This window comes from Lepidochelys olivacea, assembly GCF_965140295.1.
Source record: "Lepidochelys olivacea isolate rLepOli2 genome assembly, chromosome: 21".
In the NCBI taxonomy this organism is placed as follows: domain Eukaryota; kingdom Metazoa; phylum Chordata; order Testudines; family Cheloniidae; genus Lepidochelys; species Lepidochelys olivacea.
In genome coordinates, this window is record NC_140431.1 from 1160548 (window position 1) to 1174756 (window position 14209).

Here is a 14209-nt window from a genome sequence, read left to right on the forward strand (position 1 = left end):
ATAAGTTTCCTCCTCAGGTTGTTCTTGCCCATGAATTCCCCAGCTGATGTCTGAGAGACTCTCAAAGAAGGAGAATAAAAATATACAGTTTCCAGACCCTTTGCATGACTGTTGAAGAGTCCAAGCCCCGGGACGCCCTGTAAAGGCAGCTGTCTCCCAAGTGACCCCTTGTGGCCTTGAGTGGTTCTTCAGTTCCCTGTCTTAGCTGTGTCTACACTGCACCCTGCTGGCAGCAGCAAGTACTGTACACCTAGCTATGTGCCAGAGTGAAAACCAGGCTGTGTCCACGCAGCAGTGTGTATCTGTGCATGTCAGTTAATGGCTTTGGCAGCTAGCCTTTCCCTGCTTCCAGAGCCTTTCATGGTGGCATGGAAAGGCTTCAGCAGCAGGACGATGCACTACTAAAAATAGCAGTGTAGCTGGGGGAGGCACTGCTTGGGTATGCAGAGAGCTGGGTAGGGCACATACCGCAGTGTTTGGACACTGCTATTTATACCTGTGCTAGAGGGGCATGCAGTGTATATACTCGATGTGCTCCTGTATGTAGTATGCAGTGTAGACATACCCTTAGTGTTCCTCTTCAGGGCCCGCAGTAAACTACACACAGGCTTCTCTCTGTTCAACCTCTGCTCCTTAGGGGCTGGGTTTATTAACTTCAGAGTCTCCAGACAGAGTCTGTGAAGTTCAGCTCAACTGGCTGCTTTTAGTAGGCCACTCCCAACCCTTCCTGGAGTTCGTTTCTTTTCCCCTGTAGTCTGCACCAGGAGCCTCTTGCTCACTGCTGCTGTTACACTGTATGCCACAGTTTCCTGTTCCCCTCTCTTGACAGAGACCAGCTGTCATCTATCATGCGCCACTGTGAGATGGGTAATGAGGCACACAGGTGGGCTGAACCAACTCCTTCTTAAGGCATGTCTACATTGCGCCCCCCCCCCCCCCAAAACAAACAAACAAACAACCGAACGAACCCATGGCAGCAAGTCTCAGAGCCCCCAGCAACTGACGCGAGCTCATGTGACGGTTAAAAAGAGCAGTGTAGAAGTGCCCACTCAGGCTGGAGCCCCCACTTTTGGGTTTCAGAGCTCGGGCATCAGTGCAACTGGGAACATCCACACAGCTAGCTGTTTTTAGCTCCAAGCCAGCATCAGCTGACCTAGGTTATGAGACTTGCTGCCGTGGCGTTTTGTCTTTTGTTTTTGTGTGCAGTGTAGATGTACCCTCAGTGTCCACCCTGTGACTCTGAGTTAAGAGCCACACCAGGTTAGACCTCCCACACTTAGGGAATGGCTTCTTCCCTTATAGCCGTAAAACCCCTCCTGTGCTGGTGAAGTGGCTGCTCTTGCTACCTTGGGAGCAGCAGCGCAGAATTTGCTGTGAAGTCCACTGACAATCTTTGTAGATCTGTTCTCTGCAGTAAGTAAGCATTCAGTAGGTATGGTCACACCAGCAAAACCTCAGATAAGGCTGCCTGCTATAGCTGCAGCTGGGTTTAAGCATAGACTGTAGTCGGGTGTCTCTTATCACCAGCATGCAGGACCTTTCCTGTGTGAGTTGAGCTCACTTAGCCACACCTCTGGCTGCTGGGAGCATATTTGCATTATGAAATTATCAGCAAAACCACCCTTGTACTCTGTCAGCAACTCCTCATGTTTACACAGTTGCAGGTAACCTGGTTCCAATCTCTGTGTAGACATGACCTTTGAGTCCTAGACTTGTCCTAGGTAGGGTATCCCTTGGTGAATGATGGACTTTGGAAAAACTTCATTCTGGACAGCTGTGTTTTTTACAGTAAATGGTTATTGTGAAACTTTGCCACACTCAAATACATGGGCGCAAGACTGAGGGATGAAATAGCCTGTCAGCGCTTTACTGCCCAAGGGAGGAGGAGTCTCCCTAAGGCACTTGCCCTTGGAGTGTGTGACGCATACTGAGCTGACCAGAAAGGAAGAAAGCTTCTAAAGGTTCTATGCACAAACATTACCCGGAAGAGGAATAGCTGCAGGGACAGCTTGGCTTCTGTTTGAACTTCAGATAATCCCGGGGGGGGACGTATTAAAATGAAGAGCCCTAGGACTTTTGAGGAGCAAACCGAGTGCATTGTGGAGGCACTTCTCTCTGATCTCTTAGGGGAAGACGAAGGGACTGCTTTCCACGGTCTGGAGACAGACTCTTCTGCTGAGTCATGCACAGGTAAAGTCACCTGGGACCAAATCTCTGGAGGGAGGCAGGAGGCTTTCTTGGCTGAAGGTTCTAGGTAAATGTCCTGTTGGGGGTGTTCCTGTAATGGATAGGGACGAGGGCTGCATTTGGGCTGGCAGGTCTCAAGCGAAGCAGGGTTGGGATGGGTCAGTATTTCCATGAGAGTCTCCAGGTGACTGCAAGGAGCGGTGTTGCCCTTCCCTCTCAGTCCACATTGAACCATTTCCCTGATGTGGGACTACGGAGAACTATGCTATTGGAAAGGACACTCTGTCCAATGAGATGCAAAATGGAGATCCTGACTGCTTGTCATTGAAAAGTCCAGGCTGTATCACAAGCATGCAGATTAAATATATTTGTAATAGTCTGTAGCGCACCTGGGATTTTTGGATTCAAGTTATAAATGCCAGTAACTTTTTCACTCGCCAAATCTCCATAAAAATAACTTGTCTTAATAGTGATGGGGAAAGTGTAACTGGTCCTGGTAACCAAAGAACTAGTTATCGTTAATGTATCGAGTACCAACACTGTACTTGGTTCTTAACAAATAAGGAAAGGTGTGGTCTCCATCCCGGGGAGTGTACAGCCTAGTTCAGACCCAGCCAAAAGACAATCGGGCCCAGAGAGTGGCTGAGAGTTGGTGCAAGTGGGAGGTGCTGTAAGCATCAAGCAGCATTTGTTTCTCAAAGGTTTCATGGAAGCATGGAGGAGGGAGCTGAAGGAGGAAAGGGAAGTTTGGCCCAGAGGGAGAGTCTCCTATCTGCCTGTCCCCTGTGCTGAGCTCCCATTGGGCTAATGGGTCACATACAAGTCTATTTCCACTGACTGGAGTATTGTGAATACAGCCTGGTGAATGGCTGCAGCTCAAATTAAGTTTTCCTGAACCTGTGGAATCTAGTGTGGGGTTTGAACCAGAGTTCTAAAGGGGGCTGGGGAATGCTAAGCATTAAAATACCCAAATATCTGGAGTAATAAGCAAGCAACTTAGCAATGTAATAAGAAAGGGCAACTAGGACTTACCCAGGCACGGGAGGAGCAGCTAGCAACTGCGCTAGATAAAGTTGCCCACACTTCCTGTCTTCAGTGGCTTACAACTTTGCCAAAGTTGTAACAATTTGGATTGAAATTTTCAGTGCTGGGCATTTGCCTCAGGCTGAACTCTGTTTTGGAAAATGTCAAGAAAAAATAGCTATTTCTTCGAATGTGTTTAGGGAAATGTGTTTTGCCCATCTTAAATTTTTAAAACTGTTCCGCTGAGAAGCTCTAGCGCCATCCTGCATTGGAGCAGGAACTTGAAACTTGGGCAGAGGGCACATTTGTGTCAGGATTGTGCCTTTTACCGTCCCTGTGGCAAAAGAGCCCAAACTGGCCAAATTGTTAAGCCTTTGAAAAATTGCAGTTTGCATGTTTATTAGAAACTAAATGGTTTGACAGGTGAATTTGCTTAAGGTTCTGCCTGTACTGAGCATATTCCAGCCTGGAAGTGCAGGGGATAAGCAGGATTTTTTCTGCAAATGCTGCTCCCAGCTGACTGGGGCTGCTGGGGTACTGGGCACCAAATCAGAGAATCTCTCGTTCTTGTTGCTCCCCCTGCTGTCTGCCAGGAAGCCTGGAGAAGGAGGAAATAATAAGCTGGGCATTGGGGATGTTGGTAGGAGGATGAGACTAGGGTCTGGAAAGGGTAGTGAACTGGAACATGAACCCATGTCAGGCGGAGGGATTGGGACAAAGAGACAAGGGGGCAGAGAGGGTCAGACTTGTGGGAGGCCAGGGGCAAGGGCAGAAGGGTCTCACCATTAGACACACTGCCCTTCAGAACCTAGATTTGAACCCAGGAGTTGTGTGTGTTCCTCTACTGTCAACAAATAGCTGTGTTAACCCCTTTGGCAAACTGTGTCTCTCACCTAGTGCCTGAACCGCATGCTCAGCCTAGTTCTGTTACCAGTTACTCTGTTAACTCAAGTGGTACAGGTCTGTGCTGTGGATCTAAAGATCTGAACCTGACTGATGACCCAAATCGGGCATCAGTATGATTTCACATGATAGAAATTCTGGTTTTTAGTCTTTTGGATTTTTTAATTAGGAACTATTAGGAAATATTCTGTGATAATATAATTAAAATCGTCCCATAATGTATATGCACAAGGGGTCCAAATTAAGGTTGCATGGGGAATCTTCATCTGGCATTTCCTAACTTCTGTGTGCCTGACTTCACATTCTCTTAACCCAATTTTTTTCATGTAATATAAAATTAAAAAATAAGGAGTTTAGATATGAAACAGGCATTCTTCACCTCAACCACTTGACCTGCAGGTTGTACCCCCTTTCCCTGCTCTCTCTCTGCCGTCTTAGAACTTCAGCTCTCTGCGGGAGCAGAAGCTTCAAGTACCTTTGATTCGGTTATTATTGCCAGTCATCTGCGTAGACTGGGAGATGAATATAACGAGGACCTGGAGCGGCCTGCCCAGCGCATCATTGCCGAGGTGGCTAAGGGAAAGGTAATGCACAAGCACTCTCTTTATGCCAGGGTCTACCCATCTTCTGCAATATGCTGTAGAGCCCCAGCACCTCCTTTCTTAACTGAAGTGCTGTTATGTGAGAGGATGCTTTGTCTTGAAATGGGAGGGGCTGCTCTTGGACAATGGACAGGGAAGGGGAATGAAGAAGGGGAGCTGTCTGAACAGCCCCAGCCTGTGTTAGCTGACCTGACATGAGCCTGGTCTGAGGCTGGAACTCATCCTGGCCCAGTTTCAATACGAATGCTCATGCACCTCTAGCTCCAAACTTTTTGCAGTCCTAGTTAAATTGGAAACTGTCCCTCCTCCTCCCCCAGCACTATTGTGTGAACTACAGTAGCACTGTACAAACACCTAGTACATATAGTCTCTGCCCTGAAGACCTTAGTCTGACTCAGATGTACCAAGCAATGCGCTGCCCAAGGGGGGTCACCTGCCTCAATCATAGAGCAGAGCAAGCCAGGCCTGGGTAACCCTGTGGGGTTTGAACCAAGACTTATTTTAACCGTGGTATTTTATAAAGCCTCCTCTTGGTGTTCCCAGGTAGAGGAATTTGGAGTCATGGTGGATTCTCTCAGCAAGAGTTGGAGCAGCCTGAATCCTGAGCTGGGCTATGAGAGAGCTTTTCTGGCAGTGTCTGTGAAATTGTTAGTGTACCTTTCCCGGAAAGTTCCAGCTGTGGCTCGTCAAATCCAGCTTGTGGAACTGATTAATGGGAACCGTGAAGTGAGAGGATACATCGAGACCCGTGGTGGCTGGGTGAGTGCTCAAGGATCACTGAAGTTCTTCTGTTGACACTTGTGGCTCTGTTCCTTTGCCAGTCTGCACTGGCTACAGTGTGACCCAGTGTTCTGAGGGCACCATTCATTGCACTTCCAAGGAGGTGTCCTAACCCTGTCAGCCTGCCTACTCAGCCCTGCAACATGCCATCCTGGGGCATGCCCTGGCATTGCTGGCCACTGACCCCAAAAACACCAGACTGTTCCACCTTGTAGTCCTATGTTTCAGGTGTTGTCTCTGTATCTGAAGCACATCTTGAAAAACATCTTGGTGAAATCCTGCCTTCACTGAAGTCAATGGTATGCTTCCTATTGACTTCAACAGGATTTCACCGCTGTCTTAGCACCCTGCGAGTCTTAACATTTCTGCCCTAGATAAGTTCATAAGGAATAAAAGTTAATCATATTTAGCACTTTCTAGCTCCTATGGGCTTTACAGACACTTTCTCTCACCCCCTTGTGGGGGTAGGGTTCCCCATTTTACAGCTGAAGAAACTGAGGCCTGGAAAGATGAAGTGACTTGGCCCAGGCCAGAGGGAAGGTTGGCATGCAAGCTGGGAGTAGAATTGGTTTCCCCATCCTGCACTTGGGCCACCTCTCTTACTGCTAGTTCCTTTAACCATTGTTTTTAATTCTTTCTTTCAATTTTTTTAGGAGAACTTTGGAAACTGATGGAAAAGGCTACACTGCCTCCAAGGGAATGAAATGGCAGCTTTCAGTGACTTGACTTAAAACTATTAAACTGTTTTCTGAAAACCGTTTTCCCAGCCATCAGTCTTTCTACTTCCCTCTGCCCTGAAGATCGATACAGTCAGTAATTGGGACATCTCAACACGTAGCTATTCTTCCACACCAGATGTGGCTCTCTTGTTCTTGCACTTATTCATTTATTTACAAATAATTTGTAGGATTGATTTTGTTTCCCTCTAACATAGGCTGTAAATGCAACTTTTAAGTGTGAGGACTCACAATAACACTTGTTTGTTCTGCCAGCTTTGGTGCTGAACTCCTACCCTGCAACCCCGAAGGGAGAGGGAGCCAGAGACGGCTGCCTAGTATAATGCTGGGAAACATGGATGGGCAGGGTGTGAACTGGCTTGAGGGAAAGTAGCTGTGCTGCTAGTTGATTTAATAGGGCAGTTGCCCTTACAGCCTCTCAAAGGGAAGATGTCATTTAAAAATCAGGTTGCAAACAAGTGTCTCTCTCTGTTACTAACACACCCTAGATCACTGGAAGGGAAAGAATATCAATATCCAGTTTGTCATTTTTAAGCATTTTATTTGCTATCTGCATTTCTCTCTACTTAGACAATGGCATCAGTTTCACTGGCGTAGAGTTAGTTTCCAGGTCAGGGGGCTTAGTGTGACCATGTTTGGGTTTCAAACTCTGCAGGTCAATGATTGTTTTAAAATGGTGGTTTTCCCTTAGAATTTTCACACATTTCTGTTGCTCTACAGTTACAAGAAGGATTGCTTTTACAAAATTTAAATTGACAGAAATGTCTCTTTGGGGGATAGAGAGATCTGTTGCCACTCAGAAAACCAGGCAAGAGTTCTGCAGAAGTACTCCAAACTGGATTTGTGACAAAAATCCAATAACTCTGCCATTTTGCTTGTTTTTTGCTAATCTGTAACTAACCCTGAAATCCCCCAAAGTCTTTGCTTTGCTGTCTGTCTGTCTGTCCAGGGACACTCAATCTGAGATTTTCACTATTGGTACAGAATCTTTTGCGTGTCTAGGAAGTTTAGGGGGTTTTGCTCCTTTCATATCTGGTGCCCAGTATGAAGTCTTCTCCTTTCTGCCACTGCTGACTCACTCTGGGTGTTTGGGTCTTGTCAGCTGGAGAAGTTTCACTAGGAAGTTACATAAGGTGGAGCAGTTTGGCATAGTGGGTTTTTTTTAAAGGCTAATGGAGTTGGAGCCCCTTGACCCTGTCTCCTAGCAGTGATTCCTGGTGGGGCAGGACTAGGTACTCTGGCCTGGATCTGGGGAAGCCTGGCTGGGAAGGGTTGATCCCAAATATACACACAGGCATTCTTTGTCTAGGAACCTTATGTAGGTTTCAGATTAATGTGACGAGCGCACAAGCTAACTGAACCTGTTCTGTGTGCACAGCATCTGTCAGAAGCATTTTTGGAACATAGAGTGCAGCTTACATGCAAAAGAGAGAGTTATAAATGTGACTGGAAACTGTGGATTTTGCATATGTCTTTGTTGCTAGAACAGTTTGTGTATTCAGAGTTTATCAAGACATTGCTTCCTGTATGCTGAATGGTGTACAGAGAAGTGTGGTCTCTTGGGTGACCCAGTGTGCTGGAGGTGTCCAGATGTTCTACTGATAACAGGTCCAGATGACTGCACCCTCCTGTGCCCCAGGGGAAGGCAATATCGCATTGCTGATGATGGCTTGGAAATTAGACTTCACCAAAGACCATGCGAGTCTCTCTGACCTTCTCTTGGTGGGATGATGGAGGGGGGCACTTCAAAGATTCTGGAAATGAAGTCTTAAAAACAAAATATTTCAGTTTGTTTTAATCTAAAACCAAAGGATATTTTTATTGTAATGTGCTTTCTGACTGTGTTTGTACCCTGCACTCAAACCCACTCAGAGCAGCCCTGTATGAAACTCAGCAGGTGGTCAGGTAGGATAGATGCTGCATAGCTACCTGCCCTTGTATACAGAAGATCAGCAGGATAATTATAGATGTATCATCCTGGCACATTAGGCGTTGAATCTTGTACTATGGAAAAATAATTTTCCTAGATTCCCATGCAGGTTCCAGATTTGAATTATACTCATGATCCATGAATAATTTGGGCCTCTTAAATATTTCTTGAATGGGCATCTTTTTTAGTGAATAAGGGTATGGTTGGGTCAAGCTACAAGCAGGCAGCTCACTCTTAAAGAAGCATGACATTCTCATTTATCAAGGATTTGGGACAAATTTATAATCCGTGGGTACCTTTGATTTTGTTAATACGATTTTACTGGTAGTTTTTTTTTATAATTCAAAGTATCCATATTTTAATCAAATTATCTCCAGGCTTATGGTATATAAAGGAAGAGGAAACAATTGGTACGGTGTCATGACTATGATGTATCACAAGAGCAAAGAGCTGCAACTCACTACAATATTAGTCTTAGGACTCAACTTCTGTTGGTAAATTTTGGTATTTGGTTTTGGTCTTTAAACCTCATGCCAAAACCACATGAGAAAACAGTTCCACTGATATGAACAGAAATGTAAAGCAATTAAAATTTTACACTTAAAAAACTTCAGAAAATTAGTATACCATATGTTAAGAGCTGGGGATCAAAGATTTACTGCTTGGGAGTAAGTATATCAGAGCGCGCACACTACTGGCAGTACACAGAAGCAGTGTTCTCGAGAGAGCTGCTAGCTTCCAGCAGTGCAGAAGCAGGAAACTGCTTCTGTTTAGTAAATAAGCTATTTTTTTTTTCTTGATGATAGGTTTAAAAAGCTTCAGTAGAAATGGAAATTGTCTTTATAAATATTATAAAATATTTACAGCAAATAAAAAAATAAAAACCTGCCTAGTCTCTCAAGTCACATTTGAGCATATATTTGTAAAATGCACATTAATAATATTTTAATACCTAGCTTTTATATAGAATTCTACACACAAGCATCCTTTGCTTGACTGTTTGGTAGAGAATTGTAACACTGTTAATTGTGCTATAGAACTGAATGAAAATTGTCTTTATAGTTAAAAGAAACTCACCACTTTTCTATGTCCTGTTGCTCTGAATGATAATTAAAGATGCTACTAGAATAACCAGGAACAACCAGCGCAGAATAGCCCATGGAACTGGGATCCAACTACTAAAGCAAAAGAGGGGACAATAAATCATTGAGTAGCCACTGTGGAAATACCGGATCTGCAGGTAAAAGATGCTTTTACGAAACATTTAATACAACAAGCACAAGTTCGACTGGAGGAGATTTTTTTCAAAAATGCCCACAGAATTTAGGAGCACAAGTCACATTGTAACCATTTGTTTTTCAAACAGTGGTGCTGACTTCTGTTGTCTCATTTGTTGCCCTTATTTCTAAATAGAAACATGGGGATCTCCATAGTGGATCAGAACAATGGTCCATCTAGTCAGGTATCCTGGCACCAGCCGAGGCAAGTAACAGATGTCTTACAGGAAAGTTCAGGAAACCCAGTGAGACAATTATGGAATATCCTGCCCACCTGGTAATCTTTCCTTAACCCTGAAGGTTATGATGCCCTGAAGAATATGATCCTCTTTATAATTTATTACAGTCCTTCCTTCTGTAACTGAAAGTTCTCAATGTCCATATACGTGCTTGATCCTTTAAGTCTTGTCAAGCTCTTGTCCTCTCTGACACTTTGATGCAGTGCTCTGACATTTGGATCAAGTTGGCAATTTCATTCCCTATTAAATCTCTTCTGTACTGATTTTCTTTCTATCATGTCTCTTTCTAATATTCCCAGTGTGTCAGTCGCCGTGGTACCTAGGCACAAATATTCTCACCATGTTAGCTACAGTTTGAAATGTCTTTAGACAGAAATTTCCACTTAGGATTTCTGAGAGAAACCCTATCTAATCAGTAGGAACCCACAGTTGTGATGGCTGGTACCTACTCTTCTGTGCCAGGATGACTAGAGGAGTTGGAGCAAGGTGCTGAATAGCCCATGAAGGGTGTTCAAGGCATCTCAACTGTGAACACTGGGGTTGTTCTTATACAGTTGTATGATTCACCATCTGTAATAAAAACATACAATTGCTTGTATAGAATCCAATGCATATTCACTTGGCATTTGACATTTCATATTCTCCCCTTAAACTACAAGAAGGGCAAAGAAAATAATGTACATTACATTGAACAGTTCTCTAGTTACTTAAGAAAATTAAACCTTCCTGTCTGTTACAGCTAAGGAGCATTCTCCTTTAACTCAAGGGGTAAAGATCTGGTATTTGTGGGAGCAAAATGTCTGACATTCCGTTCCCCATGCTGCACATGTGCCGGTATTGTTTGCACATGTACGAGGTGTCTAAGGATGAGTACAATAGGCAATATAAGAATGGGGAGACGATACTGCTGTATTTGTAGCTTGATTCCTTTCTGCTTTTGGGGGAGTCCATGTTTAGTAGGCATAACGTAGTGTGAGAGGAGTTTAACATGTATTTTACAGATTTTTTTTGCCTATTATTTATTAATCAGTCCATGAAGCTAACACTGAAATAAAAACACTACCTGTTAATTGTAACTGGTACGTGCAGTTCTCTTTTGCTGGGGTCAGCACCTCTGCTCTCAACACCTGGGTGGATTTGTTCGTTCTGTGAGTTGAAGCTTGGCAATAATAGGTCTGATTCTCCAGGAGGTCTCCACAGTGAAGCACCAGGTTGCTGCTGTGATGATATTGGTCGGAAAGCTCTTTCTGTACCATGTGTAGTAGACATTAGAGCCTGTGGCTGAGTGACATCTGACAGTCACTGATCTCCCTAGGCAGGATTCACCGGGATGGCTGGTGAGAGTAATAAGGGGTGTGGAGAGAGGCTCTGAAATGGAACCACGTAGTTGTTCTGGTGAGATGCAATACACAGAAGGGTGTGAAGCACTGTTTGGATTACCCAATCAGACTTTGCTGCAGATATCCCTGTCTAGTTCTAGGCTCTTTCCAAGGATTAGTCTCAAGAGGCTGCATGGCTTCACTGCTGAGTTTAGAAAGAGTGGGAAAGGCAGAGGCATTTACATACTATTGATCCTTGATCAGTGAGTTCACAGTACAAAAGCCTCCATATGCTTTCGTCACCACACCAGACTGAGATGAATCTCTGGACAAATGTGTGCCAGCTTTGGCATACGTATTTATCTAAAACTGAATAAAATGAGGATTAGCAAGACAAGGTGGGTGAGGTAATATCTTTTATTGGACCAACTTCTGCTGGTGAGAGACAAGCTTTCCAGTCACACACAGCTCCTCTTCAGGCCTTCTGGATCAGGAATCATCTGTTAGGATAAGGTGAAGCTGCTACTACATCAGGAATTCTGTGATTGAAGGGGATACCATGTATTTTTAAACTTCAGCTCTTCCTCTCATCACTTAAGAAAAGAGGTTGGTTAGCCTAGTGGTTAAGGCCCTGGACTGGAACTCAGGACATCTGGGTTTAGTTCCTGGCTCCACCCTAGACTCCATGGGACCTGGGGCAAGTCAGGTAGGTCTTGTCTATACGGTATGGCAAAGCACACTACAGGGGTTTGAATTCTAAAGAGCACTAACTGGCACAAGTAGACCCTGCTGGCGCACACTAAAAGTTCTCTAGTGTGTATTCATGTAGTACTAGTACTGTGTGAATGCAAAATAAGGAGCATTACAATTCACACCTCTCTAGTGCACATTGTCGCACCATGTAGACAAGCCTGTGCTCTGTCTGTGTTTTGGTTCTCTAACTGTAAAAGGGGGCGGGATAACAGTACCCCCTTTCACTCTGTATTGTCTATTTAGATTGTAAATTCTTCAGGGCAGGGATTGTCTCTTCCTGTGTATTTGTACAGTGCATAGCACAAGGGGGCTCTGATCTCCGTTGGATATCCTAGATACCACTGGAATACAAACAGTGTTTCTGTATAACTGCAGAATACCTCTTGCTACTGAGGTGCTGAGCCACACAGAGCAGCTCTGTTCTTGTTTTGGTGTCATTCTGGCTGTGCTTTCATTACTACTTTCCCTTTTCTGGTTTTGCAACTGCAGTATTGTTCATTCCCATTTGACATCAAATACAAGTAACTAAATCACTACAGGTATCCCATTTTTTTTCAGTCAAGTTATAAAACTAATGAATCTCATGAGACATTACAATGTTTAAAGAATCATTACCTTCAGTTACAGTGAGTTCCACTGCAGTCATTATATCTGTATATGGCCTTTGTATTCCACACCAATACGTTCCTGAATCATCTTCTACCAGCTGGTGCAGTAGACAGGGTTACTGTTTGTCTTTGCTGTGTTTAAGTCATAAGAACTTAAGAACAGCCGTACTGGATCAGACCAAAGGTCCATCTAGCCCAGTATTCTGTTTTCCAACAGTGGCCAATGCCAGGTTCCCCCAGAGGGAATGAACAGAACAGGTAATCCTCAAGTGACCCATCCCCTGTCACCCATTCCCAGCTTCTGGCAAACGGAGGATAAGGATGCCATCCCTGCCCATCCTGGCTAATAGCCATTGATGGACCTATCCTCCATGAACTTACCTAGCTCTTTTTTGAACCCTGTTATAGCCTTGGCCTTCACAACATCCTCTGGCAACGAGTTCCACAGGTTGACTGTGCTTTGTGTGAAGAAATACTTCCTTTTGTTTATTTTAAACCTGCTGCCTATTAATTTCATTTGATGACCCCCCTAGTTCTTGTGTTATGAGGAGTAAATAACACTTCCTTATTTTACTTTTTCCACAGAGTCTGTAAGTGTCAGATAGTGAATTCTTAGTCTGGACCATGCAAAGACCCGTTTCTGCAGAGAGGTCTGTGCAATCTAGACTACGCTTTTAGGTTCTGTGTATTTTACAGCTCTGAAAAATGTTTTTTCTATGTTTTAAATTCTGTGTCCCTTTTTTTCAAAGTTATTAAGTATCCACAGTTCCCTTGACTTCTATTGAAGCTGCAAGTGCTCAGCCTGGATATGACAATATGGAAGATCATACGTAAAGCACACTATGTTGTGTATCAGTTAAGGTAGCTGCACATGTAACATGCCTAACAACACACCCACCTCAAAAACAAAGAAATTAAAAGCTGTCAGGTAACATTACACACTCTTTGCTACTCTGGCCAGAGATGTGTACATCAGCTCCAACACACACAGCATGCACCACAGCACACTGGGGCCTTAACACTGCCAACCATGCTGGCATCCCCCGCAGCAATTTCTCATCACTGCAAACAGAACAGATCCTCCCACCCATACTGTCTGCCTGGGGAAACACACTTGTTCATGGTTGAGTCAGGGGATGTTGGCAGGTCAGGGAAGAGTTATTGTTGTTTATGATGTATGATGGGTGTGCTGGCAGTCAGAGGGTAGGAGAAGGTATGGACCATTAAATGACTATCACTTTCTGGCTTTTGAGGTTGTGTGTGTGCAGCAATGTACTGTTTATGTATAAATTCCCGGGTACTCCTAGATATAGAAGTGTCTCCTCCATGGCTGTGGTTTATTTCACAAACAGCAGGCTCTTCATGAAAGTACCCAGATGGCACAAAAACTGTCAACTTTGTAAAAAGAAAAGGAGGACTTGTGGCACCTTAGAGACTAACCAATTTATTAGAGCATGAGCTTTCGTGAGCTACAGCTCACTTTGAATTTCTTCTTACTGCTGAAATTTGGTAAATGTTGACCGAGGGGCTCTGATGTTTCTCATCAAATTTCTTCATCAGATGTTTTGGGGAGCCATTGGCGGGGAGAAGAGCAAGGGGCATGGCTAGAGAACAGGTCAGCACACTCTCAGAGCTAACAGTTAAAATGTGTACATTTCAGCCATCTAGGAACATTCATGAAGATTCTGTCCTTAAAGTAGCAGTTGCTTTGTTGAGGATCTGCAACAAAGCACAACATGTTATCTATCAGCTATCTGGGGAGGTTCCCCTTTCAAATCCATCTCACCAGGTAATAGCCCTCATAATCACCACACACTGCCCTCCACTCGTCTCAGGAATAAATCCATAGTT

At 44.3% G+C, this 14209-nt stretch overlaps 1 protein-coding gene and 1 long non-coding RNA gene across 3 annotated transcripts in view; one reads left to right on the forward strand and one right to left on the reverse strand.

The window, feature by feature from the left end:
* Nucleotides 1-41: 41 nt before the first annotated feature.
* BCL2L15 (BCL2 like 15) lies at nt 42-9049 on the forward strand. 2 transcript variants are annotated; one of them, XM_084610873.1, is made up of 4 exons: nt 42-2190; nt 4513-4697; nt 5259-5474; nt 6149-9049. In XM_084610873.1, exons 1-4 carry the CDS (start codon nt 2058-2060, stop codon nt 6164-6166), a joined length of 552 nt encoding a protein of 183 aa, XP_084466999.1. In that variant the 5' UTR covers nt 42-2057; the 3' UTR covers nt 6167-9049. The 2 variants fall into 2 exon arrangements, with proteins under 2 accessions (XP_084466999.1, XP_084467000.1); XM_084610874.1 differs by having other exon boundaries at nt 4552-4697.
* Nucleotides 9050-10149: 1100 nt separating this feature from the next.
* The window catches only part of LOC311510847, a 39638-nt gene continuing 35578 nt past the window's right edge, over nt 10150-14209 (reverse strand). Inside the window, exon 3 of the long non-coding RNA XR_014709152.1 lies at nt 10150-10248. This is a non-coding gene — a long non-coding RNA (uncharacterized lncRNA). The remainder of the gene's footprint in view (nt 10249-14209) is intronic.